At 40.4% G+C, this 26,004-nt stretch overlaps 1 protein-coding gene across 2 annotated transcripts in view; it reads right to left on the bottom strand.

Moving 5' to 3' along the window:
* Positions 1-26,004, bottom strand: part of SLCO4C1 (solute carrier organic anion transporter family member 4C1) — a 761,635-nt gene that overhangs the window by 556,367 nt on the left and 179,264 nt on the right. For both annotated transcript variants that reach the window (XM_044063878.1, XR_006363839.1), the window contains exon 3: positions 19,939-20,133. In XM_044063878.1, coding sequence (XP_043919813.1) covers positions 19,939-20,133 — 195 coding nt within the window. The remainder of the gene's footprint in view (positions 1-19,938; positions 20,134-26,004) is intronic.

The following is a 26,004-nucleotide window of genomic DNA, read 5'->3' as shown; positions in this document are numbered from 1 at the left end:
CTGATGCCTTAATGGCCTTTTCAAAGAAGTCTACCAGATTCGGTAAGCATGATCTTCCATTGATAAAGCCAAACGGAGGTGTATCCAGTGGCAGGAGGTCTACTGTGTCCTTTTTGATAATTTCCATGATGTTTATTTCCATGGCTTTGCAAATAAGACTAGTCACACTAATGGCTCTGTAGTTGCTAGCATCTGTTGAAGGCCCGGTGGTTAGGGACTGCTGTTTTAGACTATTAAGGATGCATCTCAGGGCCCACTGAAGCCACGTTCTTGGCTTTTGTGAGTGAAGCCAGTTCATGCTTTCTAGTGGGAGGGGTTATATTGAGGGTATTTTGCGGAGAAGGTTGGGTGTGAGAGAGGGTTAAAACTGAACTGAATTTGTCCACTAACAGATTTGTTATAAACCTTCCAATCCATGTGAATATGGCACCATTACTTACCAATTTATCATACATTGTCTTGCTCGATTCTCAGCTAGAGCGTCTTCTGTGTGGAGACATGCATGAATGGGCGTACCTTCGTTGAAGGTTGTGCATCAGAGTTGGCAACTCGGCACATAAAAATTTACTGCCAATCATTAGCGGACCGGAGTTCCACCCCTAACCGGGAAAAGCCGAAAGACACAACAACAACAACGTGCCAATTTATCATACTGCTGTGCTGCCCTTGAGGTTTCTGAAATAGCTGGAGAAGAATTATGGTCATTTTTCACCTGGAAGGCCATCTTAAACTCAAAGTTTGCTTTGCTTCACCTAACTAGCCCTCTTAGTTGCCTATTTACTTTAATAAGAGAGTTTTTATCTTAATGGGACTCACCCTTCCTGATTTTTGCCATAATGTTTTACCGTTTGTTGTATATCCCGTTTAATTTGGAATGCCACCATGGCAGTTTATTTCTGGGGCTAGTCCTTGGCTTACTTTATAGGTAGAGCAGCCACTGATATCACTGTACAGAGCTTCTGACAGCAATTTAGCATAGGCTGTTGTGTTCGCTAGGTTTGGAGGAGCATTTAAGTTTGACAAACCATCACTTAATAAAAGATAATTTGCATTGGAATAGTTTACATTACTGGTTTTAAAAGTTTACAGAACTGATTTTGATTTCAAGAGAGACAACTTTATGGTTAGACTTCACCTGGGGAAGGAGCAGTACTCTCTAATATTTGTGAGCATGAGATCCAATATGTTGGAGTCTCTAGTGGGTGTATTCACTACTTGGTCAAGGGTGTTTGCATTCATGAAGTCCAGGAATATATGTGCCTGCAGATTTGAGGCAACGTAGGATTCCAATCTACAGAGGGGTCAATTAAAGTCTCCCATGAGTAGGTTAAGTGTAGAGTGTGAGCTGCAGCTGGCTAAGACATGGTATGAGATTTTGTCTATGGTGAGCTGCGCGTTGAAGAATTCCAGGACATTATCCTGTTTGGCTACTCTGGAGGTATGCTGATTACTGACATATATTAAAACACCTCCACCTTTAGCCTTTGTCTCTGCAGGTACTGATGTAAATGTGTGGAAGGCTCTGAAACCTTGCATTGCAGGAGTACTCTCTGCCACTTTACATGATGTTTCAGTAACTGCACAGATGTCTAAATTCTTGAGTTCGAGAAGGGCTTGGTGACAGTATAGTTTTTATTTAGGCTTCCGGAATTGAGAAGGTTAACTCCTTGAGGTTCAGTTGAGTCAATTTTGCTACGTCGGTAGGCTTGTCAGTTTGGAATTGCCTAAAAAGGCACTATGGGGATGGATTAAGTTTTAGTCAGTACTTGAAAGCCTAGACAGCAAAAGTGCACACCATCTTTGGCAAAGCAATGTGGTCTGTTGACCATGTTCTCCCAAGCTGAGAAATACCAGATTCCCCTTAGAATGACATCAGAAAGACAGCCAGTTGTTGAAATCAATCACTTGTTAAATATATTGTAGCTCAATGCTAGGCTCATATCACCAAGAGACACGCAGTCTGAAAAGTACAGTTTTGTACCTACCATAAATGTAGATGTTCGAGGATCCACATTGCTGCAGTCCTTACTATTGGGGGTAGTCCGCTGTCCAGTCGGCCCGAATACCAGAGTATATGGCTGACGTCGGTCAGGGCGCATTAGACTGACGTCAGTACGTCAGGGTACTAATGCGCATGACCGACGTCATATCCTCAGTCTTTTCTTGCCCCAGATGTCAGAAGACCCTAAAAAGACAAGGCCCAAAATACCTGCACCAAAAATATGTACAATATATACAAAAATATATACAAAAATATCAGCATATAACCTCACCTACACAACCACCCCTAAACACAGAGGGGAAGGAGGGAGGGTAAATTGGACTGCAGCAATGTGGATCCTCGAACATCTACATTTATGGTAGGTACAAAACTGTACTATGTTCTTCGTTCCACATTGCTGCAGTCCTTACTATTGGGTAGAATCCCAAAGCAGAGGTAAGGGAGGCTGGCAAATCATAAAGAAGCAGGAGCTGACAACATGCCTTGCAAAACAGCTGTGGCAAAACCAGCCCTAGACTTAGAGTAGATAGGAAGGTGATAATGCTTAGAGAAAGTATGCACTGAACTCCAAGTAGCTGCCTCCAAAATATCCTTAGTTGCCACCCCCCTTAGAAATGCTGTTGAAGTGGCAGTAGCCCTAGTGGAATGAGGCCTAATCCCAGCTGGTATCTCCTTGCCATGATGGGAATAACAAAATGCAATGCAAAAGCCAATCCACCTAGAAATAGATTGTTTTGACACAGGCTTGCCCTGCGAACTCAAAGCAAAAGAAACAAACAACTGCTGAGACTGCCTAAAATCCTTAGTCCTGCTTAAATAATAACGCAATTGCCTGTGTACATCTAAAGTGTGCAAAATCTTTTCCCCTTTATTTTGGGGGTCTGCATAAAAAGTAGGCAAATGAATAGTTTGGTTTAAAGCCACACTAGAAACCACCTTAGGCATAAAGGAAGGATTAGTGCGTAATGATACCCTATCCTTATGGAAAATCAAAAGGGCTCTACTGCCATAAGGGCCTGCAATTCAGACACCCTTCTTGCAGAAGTAATAGCCAACAGAAAAGCAGTCTTCCATGACAAGTATTTCAATTCAGCAGTAGCCGCAGGCTCAAAAGGTTGTAGAGTAAGTTTTCCAACACAAAATTGAGATCCCAAGCAGGAGTAGGAGCTCTATTGGGGGTCTTATATTCTTTGCCCCTCTAAGAAACTGCTTGAACAAAGGATGCGAAAACAATGGTGGGTCACAATCATAATGAGCTGAAATTGCTGCAGCATGAATCTTAATGGAAGAGAAGGACAAACCTTTGTCCAATAACTCAGTAAGATATTGAAGAGCCACACTCAAATTAGGCTCAGAAATCTCCAAATTCTTTGCTGTACTCCAAAATAAAAACCTCTTCCATTTTTCTGCGTACACTTTCCTTGTACTAGGTCTTCTAGCTTCCATAATCACATTTAAAACTTGTTGAGGAAGTTGAGACCTGCTATGCTTCAGCACAGAATATGCCAGGCTGTTAGATGAAGAGAGTGAAGCTTGACATTGAGCAGATGACCGTCCTTCTGAGATAACAGATGTGGAATCAAAGGTAGAGGCCATGGAGGCTTCCTTACCAGACTCCTTAGTAGTGGGTACCAGTGTTGCCGAGGCCAATCTGGAGCTATTAAAATCATCCTTGGCTTGTCTTGTCTGACCTTTAAGAGCACCTTTGGAAGAAGAGGCAGAGGTGGAAAGGCATACACATGAAGATTTTTCCAACTGAAAGAAAGAGCATCCACTTTCCAAGCTGTGTGATGAAACCCCTTTGTGCAAAACTTTGGCAGCTGGTGGTTTAGTGGAGAAGCGAACAGATCTATGTCTGGAGTTCCCCATGACACTGTCAATTTCTGAAATACATGAAGATCCAGTTTCCACTCGTGGGGATCCATGATTTGTCTGCTTAACACATCTGCTAAGGAGTTCTGTGCTCGGCAGAAACCTTGCCTGAAGAGTTAGTTGCAAGCTGAGCGCAGTCTCCCATAAAATCATTGCTTGCCTGCATAGAGGATAAGAATGTGTTCCCCTTGTTTGTTGATGTACCACATGACAGTTGTGTTGTCTGTTAGAATCAACACCTGCCCTGGAAGAAGTAACTCCTTGAAAGCCATTAATGCAAACTGGACTGCCAACATCTCCTTCATGTTGATATGTAGATGCTGTAGTCTGGCAGGCCACTTGTCTTGTATCCACTTTCCATTTAGATGAGCTCCCCAAGCAATGTCCGAGGCATCTGTCGTTAAAATCTGACTCGCCTCTGGCCGGGTCACAGAGAGTCCCTTGTTTAGGTGACATTCCTGAGCCCACCACAAAAATTCTTTTTGAAGGCAAGGTATTATTTGAATGACAGTGTCCAAATCCTGGCAGTGCTGTGTCCATACATTTTGAGATACCATTGCAGCTTCCTCATATGCAGTTTGGCATTGGGAAGCACCAGAATACAAGATGCCATGAACCCTAATGCTTGAAGGACTGTCCTTGCAGTCAGCACGGACTGATGAGATAGTTGATGGAAGTAAAGGGATAGACTCTTTTGTTTGTCCGGGGTTAAAAGGCCATCTGGGCTGCTGTATTCAGTCTCACACCCAGAAAGCACATGTCTTGAGAGGGTACTAGACTGGACTTTATTTCGTTCACAGAATACCCTAGGCATCTTAGCACTGCTATAACATATTCCAGATGCTGTAGAAGGTCTTCCTTTTCTTGAGCCAGAATCAGGCAGTCGTCCAAGTAAGGATAGATTTGAATTCCTTGTAGCCTGAAGTAAGCTATCACTGGAGCCAGAACCTTTGTGAATACTCTGGGCGCAGTAGATAAGCCAAAGGGCAATGCAGAGAACTGATAATGAGAATTTCCAGCTCGAAACGCAGATACTTCCTGCAACTTAGTCTTATAGGCACATGAAGGTAAGCTTCCTTGAGATCTAAAGTTACCATCCAGTGATCTTTGCCCAGCAGAGGTAAAAGCTGTTGTAACGTCAACATCTTGAACTTGGGAATGTCCAGATAAGTGTTGAGGATAGATAAATCCAAAATTGGTCTCCATGTGTTCCCCTTCTTTGGTACTAGGAACAGGCGAGAATAAAATCCTAGGCCCCTTTCTGATACAGGGACTGGCTGAATGGCCCCTATGTGGAGTAACAGAGAAATTTGCTTGTGAGCCTCTTTCCTTTGTGGAGGAGGAACGTCTGGCGTGCCTTTGAAAGGGGGCAATGTATGGAAATAAAACCTGTAACCGTGGTGAATGATATCCAACACCCATCTGTCCTGAGTAATTAAATCCCAATTTTCTTTGAAAAGAGACAGTCTTCCTCCCAAAGGAGCTGCCAGACGAGAATCTACTGGCAGCTGAAAAAGCAGGTCATTGGGTCTGTTTACGAAAGGACTGACCCCTGCCCTCACCAGAAGTCTGAGCAGGTGAACTCCCCGTTCTAGGCCTAAAAGAACCTTGAGCTCTGCCCCTACCACGTCTAGACCTACCCCTAGACTGGGAATCATAAGCAGGATATGTCCATCCCTTAGTAGGCCAATTTCTACTAAACTTGGTGGCTGCACCTGCAAAAATCTTTAACAGTTTGCATAGACTTAGCTTTGTCCTCCATTTTCTTTAAAACTGCTTCCACAGGCGAACCAAACAACACATCAGACTGTAAAGGAGCATCCAAAATCCTTGTCTTAACATGCTCAGCTAAATTCTGATCCCTCAACCAGGCATGCCTGCGAAGAACAGAACTAGTGGCAGCCACCCTCGAGGAGGCCTATACAGCATCAAAACCACATTGCAAAGAATGCTTACCCACTTGTTCAGACACATGAACTAAATCCAGCAACTCTTTACACTCAATACCTTCCGCCAAAGCATCCACCTTAGATTTCAGTTGTGAAAGGAGATAATTTTGATATTTAAGCATGTGAAACTGACAATTCAACGCCCTCATGGCTAAAGTGGAAGAAGTATACACTTTCTTTCCCCATCTATCCAAAGCCCTTGCCTCTTTATCAGTGGGAACAGGGTTTTTAACCACAGAGGCCTTAACACCTTTAGGTCCCTGAGAAACAGTTTCCGGGTCTGCCCTAGGACTCTTACTTATGAGCTTCAGGCACCCTATAGTACCTATCAGGTTTAACAGGAGCAGGAGGCAAAGAAACAGGGTTCAGGGAAGCCTCTGCAAAAACATCTTCCACCACATTCAACACAGGAGGTATAGCTAAGGGCCTATGCTGGGGCAAAAACAAGAATTCCCTAAGCCTTTTCCTGGAATCAAAGTAATCCTGGCCTTCCCATTTAAAGTGCTCCCTCATGGAATGCAGAGTCTCCGAAAATGAGAAATCCTCAGGAGGAGAAGCTGTAGGAGTGGAATCATCCACATCAGAATCAGAATAAGGAGGATACTCCTGCAAATCTTCCGCAGAAGACTCAGAAGCCTCTGAACACTGTTCAAAACTATCAAACTCGGTTCCACCCTAGGCCTCTTATCAGGAGGGGGCATAGAACCTCTAATCATAGTAATCAAATCTTCTGCCATTTTAAGCATATGTTTCTTAGGCACAGAACCTGAAATGCTAGGAGAAGCCCCCACTGAAGCTGAACTTGGCCTACCTCTCAAAGAAGTTTTAGCAACAGAAGGAGAGGCTCTAACTACCTTGGGAAGAGAGGGAAGAACAGTAACCTGAGAAGCCCCTCAGCCTGGCCTACCTCCTGAGAAGGCACATCCTGTAACAGTAAAGTCTCTGCCTGAGACTCCAAAGAAACTCCTGGCAAAACCTCTGGCTCCACTGAGCCTTCTAAAGAACCGGCGTCCGGGACTGCGGTTCATCAACCCTAGGCTTCGCTGTTTTGTCCTTGCGCTTCTTGGGCCGAAGCGGGCGTCGGAGCATCCGGCGGCATTTTATAATTGCAACGCTTCCCAAACACTAACCTGGCACAGTCTAACCGTCTCTTAATAGTGCGTTTGTTAAACCTAGCACAAGAGCGGCATCCAACAACGTCGTGCTCAGGCCCTAAACAAGGTATACACAAGGTATGGTAATCCCTATGAGGTATCTGTTTCCCACAAGAAATACAGTTATTCACTTTTTCTGACATCCGGTTAAATACTGAGGCAAGAAAAAACCAAAATGTTCCCCAACGGGGTACTTAGCCAACTCTGATTCGGTCTGAAACTCCGGCTTCGGAAATATTTCAGAACGCCAACCTGCACTCGCAAAACTGCTTCTGCATCGGACCATGCGGCAAAAAAGACTGAGGATATGACGTCGGTCATGCGCATTAGTACCCTGACGTACTGACGTCAGTCTAATGCGCCCTGACCGACGTCAGCCATATACTCTGGTATTCGGGCCGACTGGACAGCGGACTACCCCCAATAGTAAGGACTGCAGCAATGTGGAACGAAGAACATCTTCCATACTGCGTCTCTTCATACAGTCCAGGGAGATGCATCTCTCCGGTGATTTAAACCTACTTGGACTATGTCACTGTACTGTTTGTACTGATCTAACTCCCACTTACCTACTGGTAGATCGCTGAAGGCGTTTACAGCCCTTGATTTTTTTTTTTTACTTACTTGCATCGGTTTTAGTGACGGCTATAAACTGATTTTTTTTTTTCTCAAGGCCAAATTACAACTTTCCTTTAGAGCAGCACAGTTACTCAACTAGACTCTTATTTCTAGGTTTTTGTAATGAACCTTCCCAAGCTCAGGTTAAGGGCCCTCAGACTAGGGTGCCTTCTTTTCCAGAACAGATTCATCACTTCCTATTAGTTCTAGCTTCACGCATCAAGATTAAGTGCCTTTTCAACAAGGTCACTTAAAACCTGCAACATCTGCACATTTCGGTATGTAGGAATATTGCCAGTAGACGCATTTTCAAATAACACCCAATTCATACTAACAGTATAATAAAAATCTATGAATTGATCAATCAGTTACTAGCAGACTACCTCTTTTGTGATTATACAAAGCCTACTGTAATAAGAGTTAAACATATTTAACTCTATTGCATCCACTGTCACAGAATGCTGCAAATTATCTTAGACCTAGCACATGCAGGACTGGATCTTAGCACACTAAAGTATTAACTCTTTCTTGGAAAGGGTGGCCTATTACCCGACATATAGGATACAAGAGAGATGCACCCATTCACTGGAACAGCTAGACATCTCCCTACATGACCCTGTTTAGCTGCAATTATGATTACAACAGCTAAATACTTAATGTTTATAACCTGACTGGTTGTCATGCATATGTTAATTCATGTTGCCAGCTTTTAAAATGGCAAATGACAACTGCTTCATAGATATGCTGATGTACTAATGGATGTGCACAGCCAGTGACAATAAGTATATAAAGTGAATGTGTGACAATATGTACATAAAATGTGTGTGTGTCAGTTAGGCACAATGTACACAAGATGGGAACACAACAGAAACTATAATCTACAGTGGATATAAAAAGTGTACACACCCCTGTTAAAATGCCTGTTTTTTGTGATATAAAAAATGAGACCAAAATAAATAATTTCAAAACTTTTCCCACCTTTAATGTGACCTATAACCAGTACAATTCAATTGAAAACCAAACAAATCTGTTAGGGGAAAAACATAAAATAAGCTGGTTGCATAAGTGTGCACACCCTTAAAGTAATACTTTGTTAAAGCACCTTTTGATTTAATTACAGCATTCAGTTTTCTTGGGTAGGAGTCTATCAGCATGGCACATCTTGACTTGTCAATATTTGCCCACTCTTCATTGCAAAAGCACTCCAAATCTGTCAAATTGCAAGGGCATCTCTTGTACAAAGCCCTCTTCAGGTCACCCCACAGACTTTCTATTGGATTTAGGTCTGGCCTCTGGTTAGGCCATTCCAAAACTTTAATTTTCATCTGGTGAATCCATTCTTTTGTTGATTTGGATGTATGCTTGGGGCCATTGTCATGTTAAAAGGGGAAATTCCTCTTCATCTCCAGCTTTCTAGCAGATGCCTGAAGGTTTTGGGCCAAAAGTGAGTGGTATTTGGAACTGTTCATAATTCCCGCCACCTTGACTAAAGCCTCGGTTCCAGCTGAAAAGCAACCGCAAGCTGAACTGAGCTGGACTTGCAAGGCACAACTCTGAGCGGAGATACCAGATGACTAGAGGCTTCTGAGTTTCCCAAAAAGCATAACTTGCCCCCCCCCCCCCTTTGGCTTGATTACACTGTTGACTGCACTTTTCATTGTGTTCTGCTTATTTAATACTCTACTTTAATACTGTAAAATAACTCCATTCACTATCTGTACTGCATTTGTCTGCCTTAATGTGCCTGTTAAATTGTATTTTGTTGCCGTTTCCACTGTTTGCAAAACTTTTTTTGCTACTTCCACTGTTTGCAATGCAATTGTTGCTACTTTTCACTGTTTGCAAAGTATCTGTTCTGTTTGTTCCGTTTTCCCACCCGGCAGCATTTTAAATGACTGATTTGTTTGTTGTTTTAAAACATTCTTTAGGGTCTCACTGCTGTTTAAAACATTTTTTTAGTGTTCTCTAAATTAGTGTAGCTAGTAGCTGTAGCATAGCCCAGATAAAGGTTTGCTGCATCTGGGTCGGTCTGTACTAAATAATGCATTCTGAGCACATTTTCCAAGCAATCTTTGATTGGATGGGGCCCTTCTGCACCCTTATAGGAGAAGTGTGCTCACTGGAACCTGTCTGGATAAAAGTGATTGGTCTAGGGCTTGGAGGAAGCACCCTCAATGGTTATTTTGAGATTTTTAAAAGTTTTTTTTTTAAGTTTTTAGCTTGAGGTATTTAAGCCTTGCATTTGAGTAGATTTCTGCTTGCTTGGCGTCACGTAGCACAACACTGTCATGCAATTGTGCACCATAGCCAGACAGATAATCTTGACAATTTTCCCTTAGCTACAGCTGCAGTACATCTCCGATCTAAGAAGTATTGCTAGTGAGCTGTGACTTACTAAACCACCAGCCAAATACCTCATCAGAAATACCCATCTATAGAGTGCCTTTTAGATCAGTCAGGAAAGCATCTCACTTTGTGATAACAATTCTTCAAACCTAGCATTGTGGGCAGCTGGACTACCCTTGTTTCTCCTGCCAGCCTTGTTGACTTGAGTCTTCTGAGGCAGCGTAGCACAACTGCATCATGTACACTGACAGCCTTCTACCAATAACTCATTCTAGTACAGAGTGCAAGTGATTTATCTACACCAAGAATCTTGAATCTCTGCTCTCACACTTGAAACAGTAACATTGAAGAAGCTGTCAATTCACCCATCGCTACTCATGCACATAGTACCACTACTCATACACATAGTACGCATCCAACAGATAAATCAACGTACACGGAGGTTCTCTCAAAAAAATTATCAAAACACCACAGACCTCCAAAACAAAAGACTGCTACAACTAACACAATTCCCACAGCACGTAAGACACACAGCAAACACCAGTGTCTCATCCACGAAGCCATTAAGGCGTAACACTCAAAAACCAAATTTTCTTGTCACTGGAGACTCCACAGTGAGACATACGGATGTCCCACTCACCAAGAAGATAAGGAGAAAGTCAAAGTCAGCTGCCTGTCCTGTGCCAGGATTAATCAGATCACGCATGCATTCAGGTTTCTCTGCAACAAGTACTGCTATGACTCTGTCAAAGCTCATGTTGGAGTGAATGACCTGAGACGTACCTCACTCGACTATATGAAGAGAAACATGATTCAGCTCTCTGAGTATGTCTCTCATGCAAGTATGTCCCTAGCCTTGAGCAGCACATTACCCTCACCTAGGATGATGCCACAGTCTAAACAAAAAATGATTGATTTCAATAACTGGCTTAGTTTTTGGTGTCATTCAAAGAGGATCCAGTTTCTGTCAGCCTGGGATAACATGGTTTACAAACCTTGCTGCTTTGCCAGAGACAGTTTGCACCTGGCACCACTAGGCTTTCCACTGCTGGCAAAGGCACTTGCTTCCCCCATAGAGCCTTTTTTAGGCAAAGTCTCAAAAACAAAATTGTAGATGTGAAAATTGCCAACCATAACAAAATAAGAGTTATACTGCTAAACGCTAGTAGCTTAAACTAAAAACTGCACACCCTGGAAGCACTTCTATCACTGGAGAATATAGAAGTCTGTGCAGTCACAGAAACCTGGTTCAAGGCCTCAGAGAGTACCATGGCCGTGGAAGGCTACAATGCCTTCCACACCTTCAGACTGCAAAATGAACATGTGTCAATATATATCTACATGTATATATTTATAAATATGCAAAGACACCCACACACACATATATATATGCAGAGCCTGACAGAGAAACGTATTGGTGAGACTCCAATCAAACACCCATTTACCAGGAGCCAAACCAATAAGTAAACCCGGTATTTAATTTATCTAATCACATACTCAGCAACACTGAATTGTCTGTTTTAAATAAGGGGCTTGTCTTTTGTGCCCTCAACGTTATCTGATGAGTCTAAAACACTTACTGAAATTAAGTATTTTATTCGTAATTTGACCTTAAAAAACATGTTTTGTTAGCACGATTATGTAGTTAACGACTTAAAACAAAGTAATTTTTTTGTGCCCCAGAATAATGGAGCACTACAAATTTTTGAGAGGGCTACTGAATATGATGTATATGTTTTACATGAAAATAATAAAATGGATAGGTATTATAATTTGACTAAAGATGAAAGTGATCCTATACAGTCATTGGCAGATAGTTCAGAATTGGTGATCAAGAATGCAGACAAGGGTGGAGGTATAGCTGTTATGAATAGGGATTTTTATTTTGGGAAGATGCTGTTGATGCTACAAGGTGAAGAATATCAAGCGGTCACAAGGAATGAGAGTAATTGTTTTTGTTTAATATTAAATAAGATTTTATGTGATATGCATGACAGTGGTGCATTGAACGATGATTTATTTAATTATTTATATGTGATACACACACAGCTGCTGAGAGTAGGCTCCAGAATCCACAATGAACTTGAAAAATACCAGGAAACAAATCTATGCAGAACTGCTTTATTACAACACACTAGAGCTTTCACAAAATGCTTCTTCAGGTGTAAAACTGATACAAAAAAACACACCTTAAATAGCCAGGTTGAATAACGATGCAATCTAATTAACTTTTAAAAGGGAGACCTTAAAATCAGTTTAAAACATACATATACACTACATATACACTATTAATAAAACATACACCCTGCATAAAGAACAGATATAGAACAATATATATATAAGCACATTCTAATGAACATATAAGCATATTTAATAAACAATCTACGATTATTATAAAATAGAAAAATAAAAAATATAAAAAACAAATAAATAAATAAAAGACAGGAATTACCTATGTAAAGCTCTTTTACCAAGAACAGGCTTCAAAGGCACCTGTTCATTTAAACCATGACCATAATTGGCTCTAAGCATGACTATCCACCTAGCCTCTACTTCCTCAGTTCTAGCTCTAATATATCACCCACTCTAACACTCTCATATGTCCTAGAGACAACCATAAACATAAACTTATGTTGTACACCCATATTTTGTACATGCTTAGCTAAAGCATTAGTATTACTCCCTTTACCTATACGGCTGAAGTGCATAGGGAAGCGGAGTGTAATACTTCCACTGCTGATAACAACGGAGCTATTGCTATACCAGCACAGCCTCATGGAGTAGCACCATTTTTTCATTTGAATTTTCCACTTCCCATGAGGGACAGTTCATCGAATCGAAAGGGAGCACAGCGGCAGAACAGTCAGCACAGAGACAGAGGGAGGAGTACAACGCGATACAACAGGAAGCACGAGGAAGAAGTGAACAAAGTGTATACCATCAAAAAGGCGTTTCAACAAGTAAGACATTAGTAATAAAACAGCCAACATAAACCACCAAACAGATTAACTTCACTGCAACTTGAAATAAAAAGTCAAAAATAAAAGTCCACATGCAAGTGAAGTGAATGGCTGTAAAATATATCACTCTCAGTCTTCAAAGAATTGGTTCCTTGTTCCAAACCACGATAAGAACACCAACACGAACAATTCCAGTATAAAAAGATTTATTGTATGCTAGCACTGTCAGTAAGCGCTTTCACCTCCACGGCTTTATCAAACTACAAAGTGCATAGTCAGTAAAAACATTTAAATACAATGAAATCAAACCCAATAGGTTCAAATTAAAACAACTAAAAATGACATCATTAAATGAGGGCACACCTTTCCTGAGTTAACCCTTAGTGGTGAGCACATACTATGGTCTAAAAATCCTCTTCCTCTTAAGGGCAGGTTTCACTTGCACCTTGTCATTAATGCCAGGGATTTTATCTGCCCTGAGCCTGATATTCCATTTAAGTTCACATTCTAAAAGGCAAGTATCTACATCCCCTCCCCTAATATTGGTCTTTAATTGTTGCAGTACACTAAATACAAACTCATGCTCAGCTCCCATTATTTTAATGTGTTTCGCTAATGCATTACTGTCAGATCCAGTTCTGACTGCATATACATGTTCACGTATACGTTCCCTGAGTTGCAAAATTATGTATTTGCTAATATTATGAGAGGTCAGTCCATGAGGGCATCTAGATTGAACCCCAGCCCCCTAGGGTATGAATTAGAAGTACGAAGCCTTAAGAATAGGTTAATTGAGAGGGGGTATGATCCAAAGGATATAATGAAACATATGATGGAAGTGGATGCAATAAGAGAAGGTTCAGCGAAACCTTACTTTTCAGCAAGAAATGAGGATATTAGTTTATGCCATCCGTCAGCACAGGATGTCTTAAGGTTTCCATTATTTTATACCAGGAATGTAAATAAGATCACAGACATCTTTAGACAGCATTGGCAGGTGTTGAATTTAGATGAAAGTCTGAGTAAGTTGGTGGGAGAAGGTCCACGGTTTACATATAAGAATAAACAGAACTTGAAAAGTAAGCTGTGTAATAGACCACTAACTAGGAATATGATGGTGAGGGAGCAACGTAACACGGTCCCTTGTAATAATTGTAATCAGTGTCATTTTATAGATGACAGGAAAGACTTTCAACACCCATTAACGAAAGTAGAGTATGTGTTTACCACAGATACAAGTTGTATTAGTACATATGTAGTTTATTTGGCCCGTTGCGTTTCCTGTACAGCGTTCTACGTTGGGAAGACCTGTAGGCAACTCAGGGAACGTATACGTGAACATGTATATGCAGTCAGAACTGGATCTGACAGTAATGCATTAGCGAAACACATTAAAATAATGGGAGCTGAGCATGAGTTTGTATTTAGTGTACTGCAACAATTAAAGACCAATATTAGGGGAGGGGATGTAGATACTTGCCTTTTAGAATGTGAACTTAAATGGATTATCAGGCTCAGGGCAGATAAAATCCCTGGCATTAATGACAAGGTGCAAGTGAAACCTGCCCTTAAGAGGAAGAGGATTTTTAGACCATAGTATGTGCTCACCACTAAGGGTTAACTCAGGAAAGGTGTGCCCTCATTTAATGATGTCATTTTTAGTTGTTTTAATTTGAACCTATTGGGTTTGATTTCATTGTATTTAAATGTTTTTACTGACTATGCACTTTGTAGTTTGATAAAGCCGTGGAGGTGAAAGCACTTACTGACAGTGCTAGCATACAATAAATCTTTTTATACTGGAATTGTTCGTGTTGGTGTTCTTATCGTGGTTTGGAACAAGGAACCAATTCTTTGAAGACTGAGAGTGATATATTTTACAGCCATTCACTTCACTTGCATGTGGACTTTTATTTAAGTAAGACATTAGTGACTAACTTAACAAAACGTGAATTAACTGCTTTGGAAGTCAATATTTTAAGTAAAGGTTTATCGTTTATACCAACTGCTAACATGTCTATTACAGACATAATTTTTTATTTTAAAATGTTTACTAGGAACCTTACACTGAAGTATATGTTTAAACATAACACTAATACTTCAGAAACTTCTCTGAGAAAACCATGTACTTTTATTCCTAAACCTATACCATTAGTTAATGCTTTTGAACAAATGTGTTTATCCGATTTCTATAAAGTCTATGAAGATAGAAATTTTAGTGGTAGAAAACATAATTTATCCAAGGCTGAATTTGAGGCATTGTATGCTCTTGAGAATGATGTTAACTTTGTAGTTAGACCAGCTGATAAAGGTGGGGGGATTGTTTTACTTGATAGACAGGAATATGACTGTTTACTGTATGAAATGTTGATTAATGTTGACTTTTATGAGAAAATAACCAGAGCTCATATGCAATCAATGGTCATTTTGGTTAATAAACAATTAGAGTCTTTATTGCAAATAGGGTTATTGACAGAGGATCTCTTCAAGTTTCTTAGGGTATTTCATTATACCGTCCCTATTATACAAGGTTTACCTAAGCTGCATAAGAATCTGATTAGACCCCCTATGCGTCCTATTGTTGCAGGAAGGGGATGGTGCACGGAATGTATTTCAGTATTTTTACAGAAAAAATTGAAGCCCTTAATAGATAATTCAGTATTTGTTCTTAAAGATACTGAGCACTTTCTCCGTGATCTGTATGAAGGCACTAACTGTGGCATGTTGAATATGGAATATTTGTTTGTTACCCTAGATGTTGTTTCATTATTCACAGTAATACCCAATGATATAGGGCTTGCTTTTTTGAAAGAACAACTGATGAGTAGTAATCTAGTGCTATTGTTCTTCTGAATAATGTGTTTTTATTCAGTGATCAGATTTATTGGCAGAAGAATGGTGTGGCGATGGGTAGTGCCTGTTCGAATAGTTATGCGAATGCTGTTATGATGAAATGGGAGACAGATTTTTTAGAAGAAGGGCTTTTTAAAGATTTAATTATTTTTTATAGAAGGTTTGTAGATGACCTTTTTATTTTGTGGAGAGGCTCTGTTTTAGAACTAATGAGTTTTGTTGAGTACATTAACAGTACCACCCCCTTTTTGAGGTTCACTTTGAACTATTCAGATGCTAGTATAAATTTTCTGGATGTGATAGTGGAAAAGGACAGTTCTAATGTGATGTCAGCTAGACTATATAGAAAGGAATGTCACATTAATAGTTTGCTATCTAGGGATAGCATGCATCCAGACTATGTCTTTAGAAATGTAGTCCAGAATCAATTCTATAGGGCTTCTAGATTGAGTGCAAAGAATTGCGAATTTGAAGAGCAGAAACATAAGATCATTAATGAGCTTACAGAGAGAGGTTATGATTATGGGATGGTAGAGTATAATGCTACTCAAGTCTCTAAATTGAGAGAGAGTAGGGCCAAACCATATTTTTCAAAAAGGTCAGCTGGTGGCAATACCAATAGAGCAAATAATATTAAGGTTTTTATTCCTTACTCAAGAGATGTTATGAGGTATACTGAAATTATTAGCCAACATTGGGATATTCTGTTAACTGATATGCAATTAAGTGAAATGATAGGCCCCAGACCTCAGTTCACTTTTAAGAATAAGAAGAATTTAAGAAGAAGGTTATGTAATGTTAAGGAAGTAAAGTATGCCCCGACAGTACCTGGTACTAGATCATGTGGTAAATGCTCGCAGTGCAAGTACATTAATAAAGAGCCTTTCTTTGCACATCCTGACACAGGCAGAGTGTATGACATCAGGGTTCAGGCTGATTGTGAAACTATGCACGTGATTTATTTAGCTAACTGTGTTGCCTGTAGATGTTTCTATGTTGGCAAGACAGATCGTTCTCTAAAGGATAGAATAAGAGAGCATTATTACCATAAAGGTAAAGGGAGTAATACTAATGCTTTAGCTAAGCATGTACAAAATATGGGTGTACAACATAAGTTTATGTTTATGGTTGTCTCTAGGACATATGAGAGTGTTAGAGTGGGTGATATTAGAGCTAGAACTGAGGAAGTAGAGGCTAGGTGGATAGTCATGCTTAGAGCCAATTATGGTAATGGTTTAAATGAACAGGTGCCTTTGAAGCCTGTTCTTGGTAAAAGAGCTCTACATAGGTAATTCCTGTCTTTTATTTATTTATTGTTTTTTATATTTTTTATTTTTCTATTTTATAATAATCATAGATTGTTTATTAAATATGCTTATATGCGCATTAGAATGTGCTTATATATATATATATATATATATATATATATATATATATATATATATATATATTGTTATATATCTGTTCTTTATGCAGGGTGTATGTTTTATTAATAGTGTATATGTAGTGTATATGTATGTTTTAAACTGATTTTAAGGTCTCCCTTTTAAAAGTTAATTAGAGTGCATCATGTGATTATTCAACCTGGCTATTTAAGGTGTGGTTTTTTGCATCAGTTTTACACCTGAAGAAGCATTTTGTGAAAGCGCTAGTGTGTTGTAATAAAGCAGTTCTGCATAGATTCGTTTCCTGGTATTTTTCAAGTTCACTGTGGATTCTGGAGCCTACTCTCAGCAGCTTTGTGTGTATCTTGTTCTTCGTTTTTTACAGCTGCAGAGGTTTCTGGTGCCTGACCTTTTGTGTTTTTCTTAATTATTTATATGTTGAGAATCCCAAATTACCAATGATTTATGGCATACCAAAGCTATATAAAAGAGTGTCAGTGACCCACCAATGAGACCCATAGTTTCAGCTAGGGGGTGGATCACTGAACCATTATTCAAATATCTGGAAAAGTAATTAAAACCTGTTCTGGATAGGTTAACTACCATTTTAAAGGATATGAATACCTTCCTGAAACAACTTTATGAATGGTCATCGGGTCAGCTCTCTCATGAGTCTTATTTTATAACAATGGATGTTGACTCACTTTTCATTTCTATACCCCAAGACTATGGTGTCAATAGTGTGAAATTGTTTTTACAAAGTTTTTCTGACTATAAGACAGAAAAAATTAAGTTGATATGTGAGCTATTGATGTTAGTGCTGATAATATTTTTACTTTTGACACCAAGTTATATCATCAAGTAAAGGGCGTAGCGATGGGCACAGCCGTTGCTAACATATGCTAACATTGTGATGTATATGTGGGAAGAGAGATATGTATCATCTACATCCAATAACATTAGACAGTATATTAAATTTTATAAGCGTTTTGTGGATTACCTTTTTGTAATATGGGAAGGTAGTGAGGAAGCTTTTCATGACTTTTCAGCATATATAAATGGTAGTACCCTATTCTTGAAATTTAAATATGAAGTTTCATGTCACCATATTACATTTTTTCATGTTTTACTAAGAAAAAGTGAAAATGGGGAAATACAAAGAGAAATGTACAAGAAGGAGGTTAAACAAGATAATTATTTGCACTGGAGTAGTATATACCCCCCTTTTATGTTCAATAACATTATTAGAAATGAAATGCAACGGGTGGCAAGATTGAATAGAACTGAGGACAAATTAGATTATCAGCTAGATTGTATGGGCATGGACTTCGCTGATAGAGGGTACTCGAAAAAAGATGTACATAGAACATGTAAGGAGGTTAAACAACAACATTTAAGAAATGAGATTCGGACGTATTTTATTAATATACATCAGTCACATACGAGTACACAACTTAAATAAGACAAGCTGTATGCTAACATACAACAGGAAAACTGACGCAGTTAAAAGCATAATTAGAAATCATTGGACAATTTTGCAAGATGTACAAGGGTTGAAAGAAATAGTTGCAAATCCCCCTATGTTTGGATATAAGCACAATTGTACACTGAAACAAATATTATGTTATAAGGAGCAACCAAAGAGTTTTTTTAGTGGAATGGGAAGTAAGCATGACACCTTTAGATGTAATAATTGCATTTATTGTAAACATATATAGAGAGAGAAATCAATAAGACATCCAGTGACAGGGAAGGATTTTGTTTTACATGCATATGGGAATTGTAACACAAGTAATTTAGTTTACTTAGCTAAGTGTGAATCATGCGATAGTTTTTATGCAGGCATGATGAACAGGAGGTTCAAGGAGCGTATAGCTGGTCATCTTAGTGAAACACAAACTGACTACTAATGCACTTAGTAAACATATTTTAGAAAAAGGTGAACAACATAGTTTAGGTTCATGATTTTAAAAGTAATTTATAAACCTTGAAGGCAGGTGACATGAAATTAACAGAAAATGAGGAAATGAAATGGGTATTGCGTATGACAGCCCACATACCACCTGGCTTAAATGATTATTTTACTTTAAAACCCTATTTGAAAATATTACATCAGAAGGTTTAGGATTAAGTCATGTGACTGTAATTAAGTATTTAAGCTGAGGGTGTATTTTGTTCATTCATGTTCCCCTGAGGAAGTCTTGATTTTGAAAGTTTTGACTTTTTTTGTCTGAAGTTTTAACTTGCGATTTTAAATAAAATTTCTGAGCATCTCCAGTGCCTCGTTTTCCTGTATTCAGTTCCATAATACATCATTGTCAATAACAACAGCCTTTCAGTATTACCCTAACAGATGTCCACTACAAAGAAATGTAACTAAATGGATTAGGATGGCCAACTGTACATGACAATCTCAGAAGATGATAGTACAGAAACTCAGAACAAAGTCTGTTGGAAATAGACTACTACACAACACAGGCAGCATTATACTACAAATTACAATTTTTCACTGAAAATATACACCTGAGCTTAGATGATACAAAACAGTCCAGTAGCGCTAACAGGCGGTTTTGAAGTCTGAACAAGTGCAATATAAAATCCTAGTAACAGTAGATAGCTAAAGAAAGAAAGAAAGAATAATGTACTTGCCCACCAATCTGCCAAGCCTTTAAATATGCTAAACCCTTGTCATGTCTGTTACTTTCAAGTAAAACATCATTCCTGTACATGACAGCATAAACCAGCAGTACACTCCTTTCATAAAAAGCGATATACATTGGTGAAGTTTTAATCACTCACCTATATAAAGGGATGATTTATGAGTGGGTACACTGTCATCTATAAAAGCTGTCCCTATAGTGTATAACGGAGTTCCTCCCACTCCCATAAGTAGTTGCCCCAGGATAAAGACATATAGGTAGTTGGAAAGTGAGGAGTCTTTGTTGGCATCACAGAAGGGATCAGTGACATTTGTTCCAGGAACTAAACAGGTACCTGCAAAAAAAAAAAAAAAAAAAAAAAAAAAAAAAAAAAAAAAAAAAAAATTGAAACAAACATGAAATAAATATATACAGTCTAAAATGCATACTGGAACTTAAGACACTGTATCAGACTCATTACCAGGCAGAGATGGAGACTTTTCCTCATATTTAAACCACAATCTCAAATTGTTACTGTACCTCTGCAGTTATTTTACAGTCTGCATGATACCTAGTTATTGAGACAAAACCAATTTTCTTAGAACTAGGGGTTTACGGTTGAGTAATAATAGTTAGGGAGGCATATAATGTTATTTACTTATTAGGGTGGCAACATGCATACTACAATATTTTCACATAAAGATTCAAACCACACAAAGATGGATATATTTTGGATTTCAGATTATTTGACCTCGCTCTCACATAATTAATCTAGAATTCATTTTAGAACCATATTTATACTACTGTTAACTAATCTACTACACAGTTGTTTATGAAAGAGTGAATTTTCAACCATTACTTTGTTTTTTAACAATGCAAAAAGTACAGTTTTGTACCTACCATAAATGTAGATGTCCGATAGGTATGCATCTGCAGTCCTAACATATGGGTTGTCCTGCCTCAGGAAGCCCTTCGGTCGGCCGGATTCCAAAGTCTGGGTCTGGCCTCGGCTGATGTCGCACTTCACCCGACGTCATAGCTGCTGTTTATTGGGTATAAAGGCATCAGCCGACGCCATTTTCCTCAGTGTTTCTTGCCCCAGATGCCAGGTGCCCTCTTGGAAGGCTAAATTTGGATAAATGGAAATAATTCCAAACAGTAGAGAGCAAAATATATATATATATATATATATATATATATATATATATATATATATATATATATATACACGTACATACAAACAAATACACCATAATAGATTCCCCCAGCTAACTAAAAGAAGGGTAAATACCCTAGGAATACCACAGAGGGGAAGGAGGGTGGGTAATCCTGACTGCAGATGCATACCTATCGGACATCTACATTTATGGTAGGTACAAAACTGTACTATGTCCTTCAAGGATGCATCTGCAGTCCTAACATATGGGTAGAATACCATAGCCAAACTGGGGGAGGAGGCACTAAGATAAAGATGGTGTAGTTAAGATCCCTTGCAAAACAGCAGTTGCAAAACCTGCTCGGGATCTAGAGTATAAGGGAAGATTATAATGCTTGGCAAATGTATGCACGGAGCTCCAAGTAGCAGCTTCTAAAATGTCTTTGGTAGCCACTCCTCGTAGGAAAGCTGTAGTGGTGGCTGTAGCTCTTGTGGAGTGAGGTCTGATATTTTTAGGAGTTGTCTTTCCATGAAAAGAGTAGCAAAATCTAATGCAATTTCCTATCCATTTTGAGATTGTCTGTTTTGAAATTGCTTTTCCTTGCACTCCTGTTGCATATGCTACCAGAAGCTGGTCAGTTTTTCTGCTGGTCTTAGTTTTGTCCAGATAGTAGCGTAATTGTCTGTGCACATCCAAGGTATGTAGTAGTCTTTCCCCCCTGTTCTGTGGGTTGGGGAAGAATGTAGGTAAATGAATCGCTTGGTTCAATGATACTCTGGAGACCACTTTTGGCATAAAGGTAGGGTTAGTTCTCAGAGAGACTCTGTCCTGATGGAAGATAAGGAAGGGTTGTACTGCCATTAATGCCTGTAACTCAGATACCCTTCTTGCTGAAGTAATTGCTAGCAGGAAAGCAGTTTTCCAAGGCAAGAATTGTAATTCTGCTGTTGCTGCTGGTTCAAAAGGGAGTGTTAACTTTTCCAGCACAAAGTTGAGATCCCATGTAGGTAAAGGTGGTTTCCTTGGAGGTTTTACATTTTTGATTCCTCTCAAGAACTGCCTGAGTAGAGGATGAGAGAAGACAGGAGGATCCATGTTGTATTCTGCTGAAATTGGTGATGCATGAATCTTAATGGAGGAGTAAGACAGGCCATTGTGGAACAGCTCTGCTAAATATTCCAGGATGTGTGCTATGTTTGCCAATGAGACATTTTCTCCCTTTGCTGCACTCCAAACGAGGTATCTTTTCCACTTGGCTGAATAAGTCTTCCTTGTGGAGGGTCTGCGTGCCTCCAGGATAATGTCCTTAACCCTCTGAGATAAACCTGGGTTATTTTGTTTTATGCAATATTCCAAGCAGCTAGCTGCAGTGTTTTCAAGTTTGGATGTAGGATCTTGTAGTTGTCCTGTGTTAGTAGTAAGGGACATAGAGGTAGAGGCCATGCGTGTGTCCGAGACATGCTTCTCAGTAGCGGGTACCAATGTTGCCTCGGCCAGTCTGGAGCTATCAGAATTACCCTTGGCTGATCCTCTCCGATCTTCAGTAGCACTTTGTACATCAAGGGAAGAGGTGGAAATGCATATGCCGTCAGGTTTTTCCAGCTGAAGGAAAGGGAGTCCACCCTCCAAGCAAGTGGGTGGTATGCTCTTGTGCAGAATTTCTTCAATTGGTGATTGTGTGGGGAGGCAAACAGGTCTATCTGTGGTAGTCCCCATTTATTGTTATGGCTTTGAAGATATCTGGATGCAGCATCCATTCGTGAGCATCCGTGGTAGTTCTGCTTAAGGTGTCTGCTAGGAAATTTTCTTTTCCTGGTACAAATCTGGCCTGAAGTTGAATTTTGAGATTCAGGGCCACATTCCACAGGTCCATTGCCATCCGGCATAGAGGATATGAATGTGTACCTCCCTGTTTGTTGATGTACCACATGACTGTGGTATTGTCCGTCCTTATCAGCAGATGACCTGTTGAAGGAGTGGTCTGAATGCCTGGATCGCATGTTTCACTGCCAGCATCTCCTTTAGATTTATGTGTAGATTCAGCTGGTCTTGGGACCATAGGCCTTGTATACACTTGTCCACCATGTGTGCCCCCCATCCTAGGTCTGAGGCGTCCGTGGTGATGGTCTGGCTTGGATGAGGTTTGTGGAAAGGCAAGCCTCTGTTCAACTGACAGGCCTGAGCCCACCACAGGAATTCTTGTTTCAGGCATGGAATTATTGGAATCTGGGCTTCTAGGCTGTGCTTGTGTTGAGACCATACATTCCTTAGGTACCATTGTAGCTTTCTCATATGCAGCCTGGCATGCGGAACCAATATTATGCAGGATGCCATGTAGCCCAGGGCTTGCAGGACTTTCCTTGCAGTAAGCTGAGTTTGTGTTGTTAATGTCATGAAGTAGACTGGTAGTCGTTTTTGTTTTTCTTCTGTGAGAAAAGCTATCTGAGTTGATGTATCTAGTTCTGCACCCAAGAATGTTATCCTTTGGGATGGTACTAGTCTTGACTTTTGCATGTTGACTGTGTATCCCAAGGCTTGCAACAGTTGTATGACATTTTCCAAATCTTTTGTTAATTTTGCCTTGTTGTCCGCTTGTATTAGGCAGTCGTCCAGGTATGGGTAAATTTGAATTCCCTGAAGTCTGCAATGAGCAATTACTGATGCCAGGCATTTCGTGAATACTCTGGGCACAGTAGATAAGCCAAAAGGCAATGCTGAGAATTGATAATGCTCTGATCCTGCAAGAAATCTGAGGTATCTTCTGCAATCTGGTCGTATAGGGACGTGCAGGTATGCCTGCTTGAGATCTAGAGTCACCAGCCAAGACTCCTTGCCCAGCATGGGAAGAAGCTGCTGGAGGGTCAGCATTTTGAATTTTGGAACAATGAGGTATGTGTTCAGTGCGGACAAGTCTAGAATAGGTCTCCATTGATTTTCTTTTCTTGGTACAAGGAAAAGCCTGGAATAAAATCCTTGGCCTTCTTCCATAGGTGGTACCTCTTCTATAGCTCTCATCCTTAGTAAGTTGTTGATTTGTCTTAGAGCGTCTGTTTTTTGGCTTGGTGGTAGGTTTGGCATTCCTCTCTTTTTTTGGTAGAGTGTGGAAGTGAAACCTGTAGCCCTTGTCTATTGTTTGTAAAGTCCATTTGTCTCCTGTAATGTAATGCCAGTTGTCGGAGAATAAGGCTAGTTTTCCGCCCAAGGGTGCTTCCAGTTATTCCCTGGTAGGCGGAACTAGAGCCAAGTCATTGTGTCTGCCCTGTGGAAGTGGTTGTAGTTGATTCTGTGGCAGTACTTCTCTGGTTGGTAGGTTGCCACTGACGTCCCCTGTAGGCACCCCTAGATTGACCTCTGCCTCTTGGGCGTCTATTTCTGCCTCTCTGCGCACTGGAGTTGTCTGGAAAGGACCAATTCTTCGAAGGCCAATTTCTGCTAAACCTCGGAGGTTGGACCTGTAAAAAATCCTTGACTGTTTGGACAGATTTTGCTTTTTCTTCCACCTTCTTTTAGAACCTCCTGTGCAGGGGAGCCAAACAAACTTTGTTTCTCCATGGGAGCATCTAGGAGTTTTGACTTAACATGATCTGGTAAGGATTGTTCTTTTAACCAGGCATGCCTTCGAATCACTGTTCCAGTCATAGCTGATCTAAAGGAAGCCTCCAGTGCATCATAGCCACATTTTAAGAAATGGTTACTGACCTGCTGAGAGTTATGTACCAAATCCTGAAGGGATTTGCGGTCTAAAGGTTCAGGGGAAGACAGTTTTTTATTTAGCTGGTCTAACAAAAATTCCTGGTACTGAATCATGTGAAATTGACAGTTCAAGGCCCTGGCCGAAAGAGTAGCAGAAGTATAAACCTTTTTACCCCATCTCTCTAATGCTCTAGATTCCCTTTCAGAGGGGAGAGGGTTCTTGGCTGAGGCAGCTGCCACACCTTTAGGGCCCTGTGAAATAGTTTCAGGATCTGCAACAGGAGCCTTATATAAATGGTAGTGTGTGTCCGGGACCCTGTAATATCTGTCTGGCTTGGCAGGGGCCGGAGGAAGAGAATCAGGAGCAGTACAGGCATCATTATATGCATCATCAACAACTGTTAGTACTGGCGGAATGGCTAAAGGCCTATGCTGTGGTAAGTGTAAACAGGTCCTTAGCCTTTTCCTTGAATCTGAAAAATCCTGGCCCTGCCATTGGAAGTGTTCTCTCATAGCATGCAAGGTTTCCCCAAAGGAAAATTCTTCAGGAGGAGAAGCTGAAGGAATGGAGTCTTCTGCATCAGAATCCTCATAAGGAGAATATGGGCCTTCATGAGGGTCTGAAATGTCTGAGTCATCCGAGGAATCATCTGTAGAGACAGGTTCCGAGGGTTCAGTCCTAGGCCTCTTGTCTGGACGGGGCTGAGAGGCCCTGTCTGGGTGAGGTTGGGATCCTCTGATCAAAGAAATGAGATCCTCAGCCAGGCTGAGTATTTGGGAACTAGAGGTAGGCCTATGTGAAGGAGTATTGGCAGGCAAGGCCTTTGAAGATTTAGCTGCTTTAGCCCTGGCAAAAGCCTTGATAGACATGGAAGCAGGGGGTCTAGCAGCCCCACGTGCAGGGGTAGATATGTCTAAAGTAATAGTGTCTGACAAATCCTGGGTGCCTGCTTCTGTAGCAGTAAATTCAGTAGCAGATTTAGCCATGCTCTGTGAGGCCTCGGCTATCGGAGGCATGCTTTCGGCCGAAGGAAGAACCGGGGGCTCGGTTTCAGCCGAAACCGAGACTTTCGCGGTTGGCCTAACCGTGGTTTCAGCCGAAACCGCGGGCCGCGAATGTCGGTCCTTTTCCTTGCGCTTTTTAGCTAATTGAGTAGTCGGAGTCTCCGATGGCATTTTGTATGCAAAAGCGGGACCAAAAAACTCCTCTGCAAACTCCGACCGACGTCTAAGCGTCCGTCGGTTGAAGGAAGCACAGGCTAGACAAGCTGATACGTCGTGGTCTGGGCCTAAGCAAGGAAGGCAGTAAGAGTGGAAATCCTTATGAGGTATTTGTTTCCCACAAGTTAAACAATTATTTACTTTGTCTGACATCG

The sequence above is a fragment of the Protopterus annectens genome, chromosome 2.part2 (genome assembly GCF_019279795.1).
Source record: "Protopterus annectens isolate FY-2018-M chromosome 2.part2, PAN1.0, whole genome shotgun sequence".
Lineage (NCBI taxonomy): Eukaryota > Metazoa > Chordata > Ceratodontiformes > Protopteridae > Protopterus > Protopterus annectens.
Note: the sequence above shows the minus strand (reverse complement) of the source record. Positions and strands in the feature narration are given on the sequence as shown.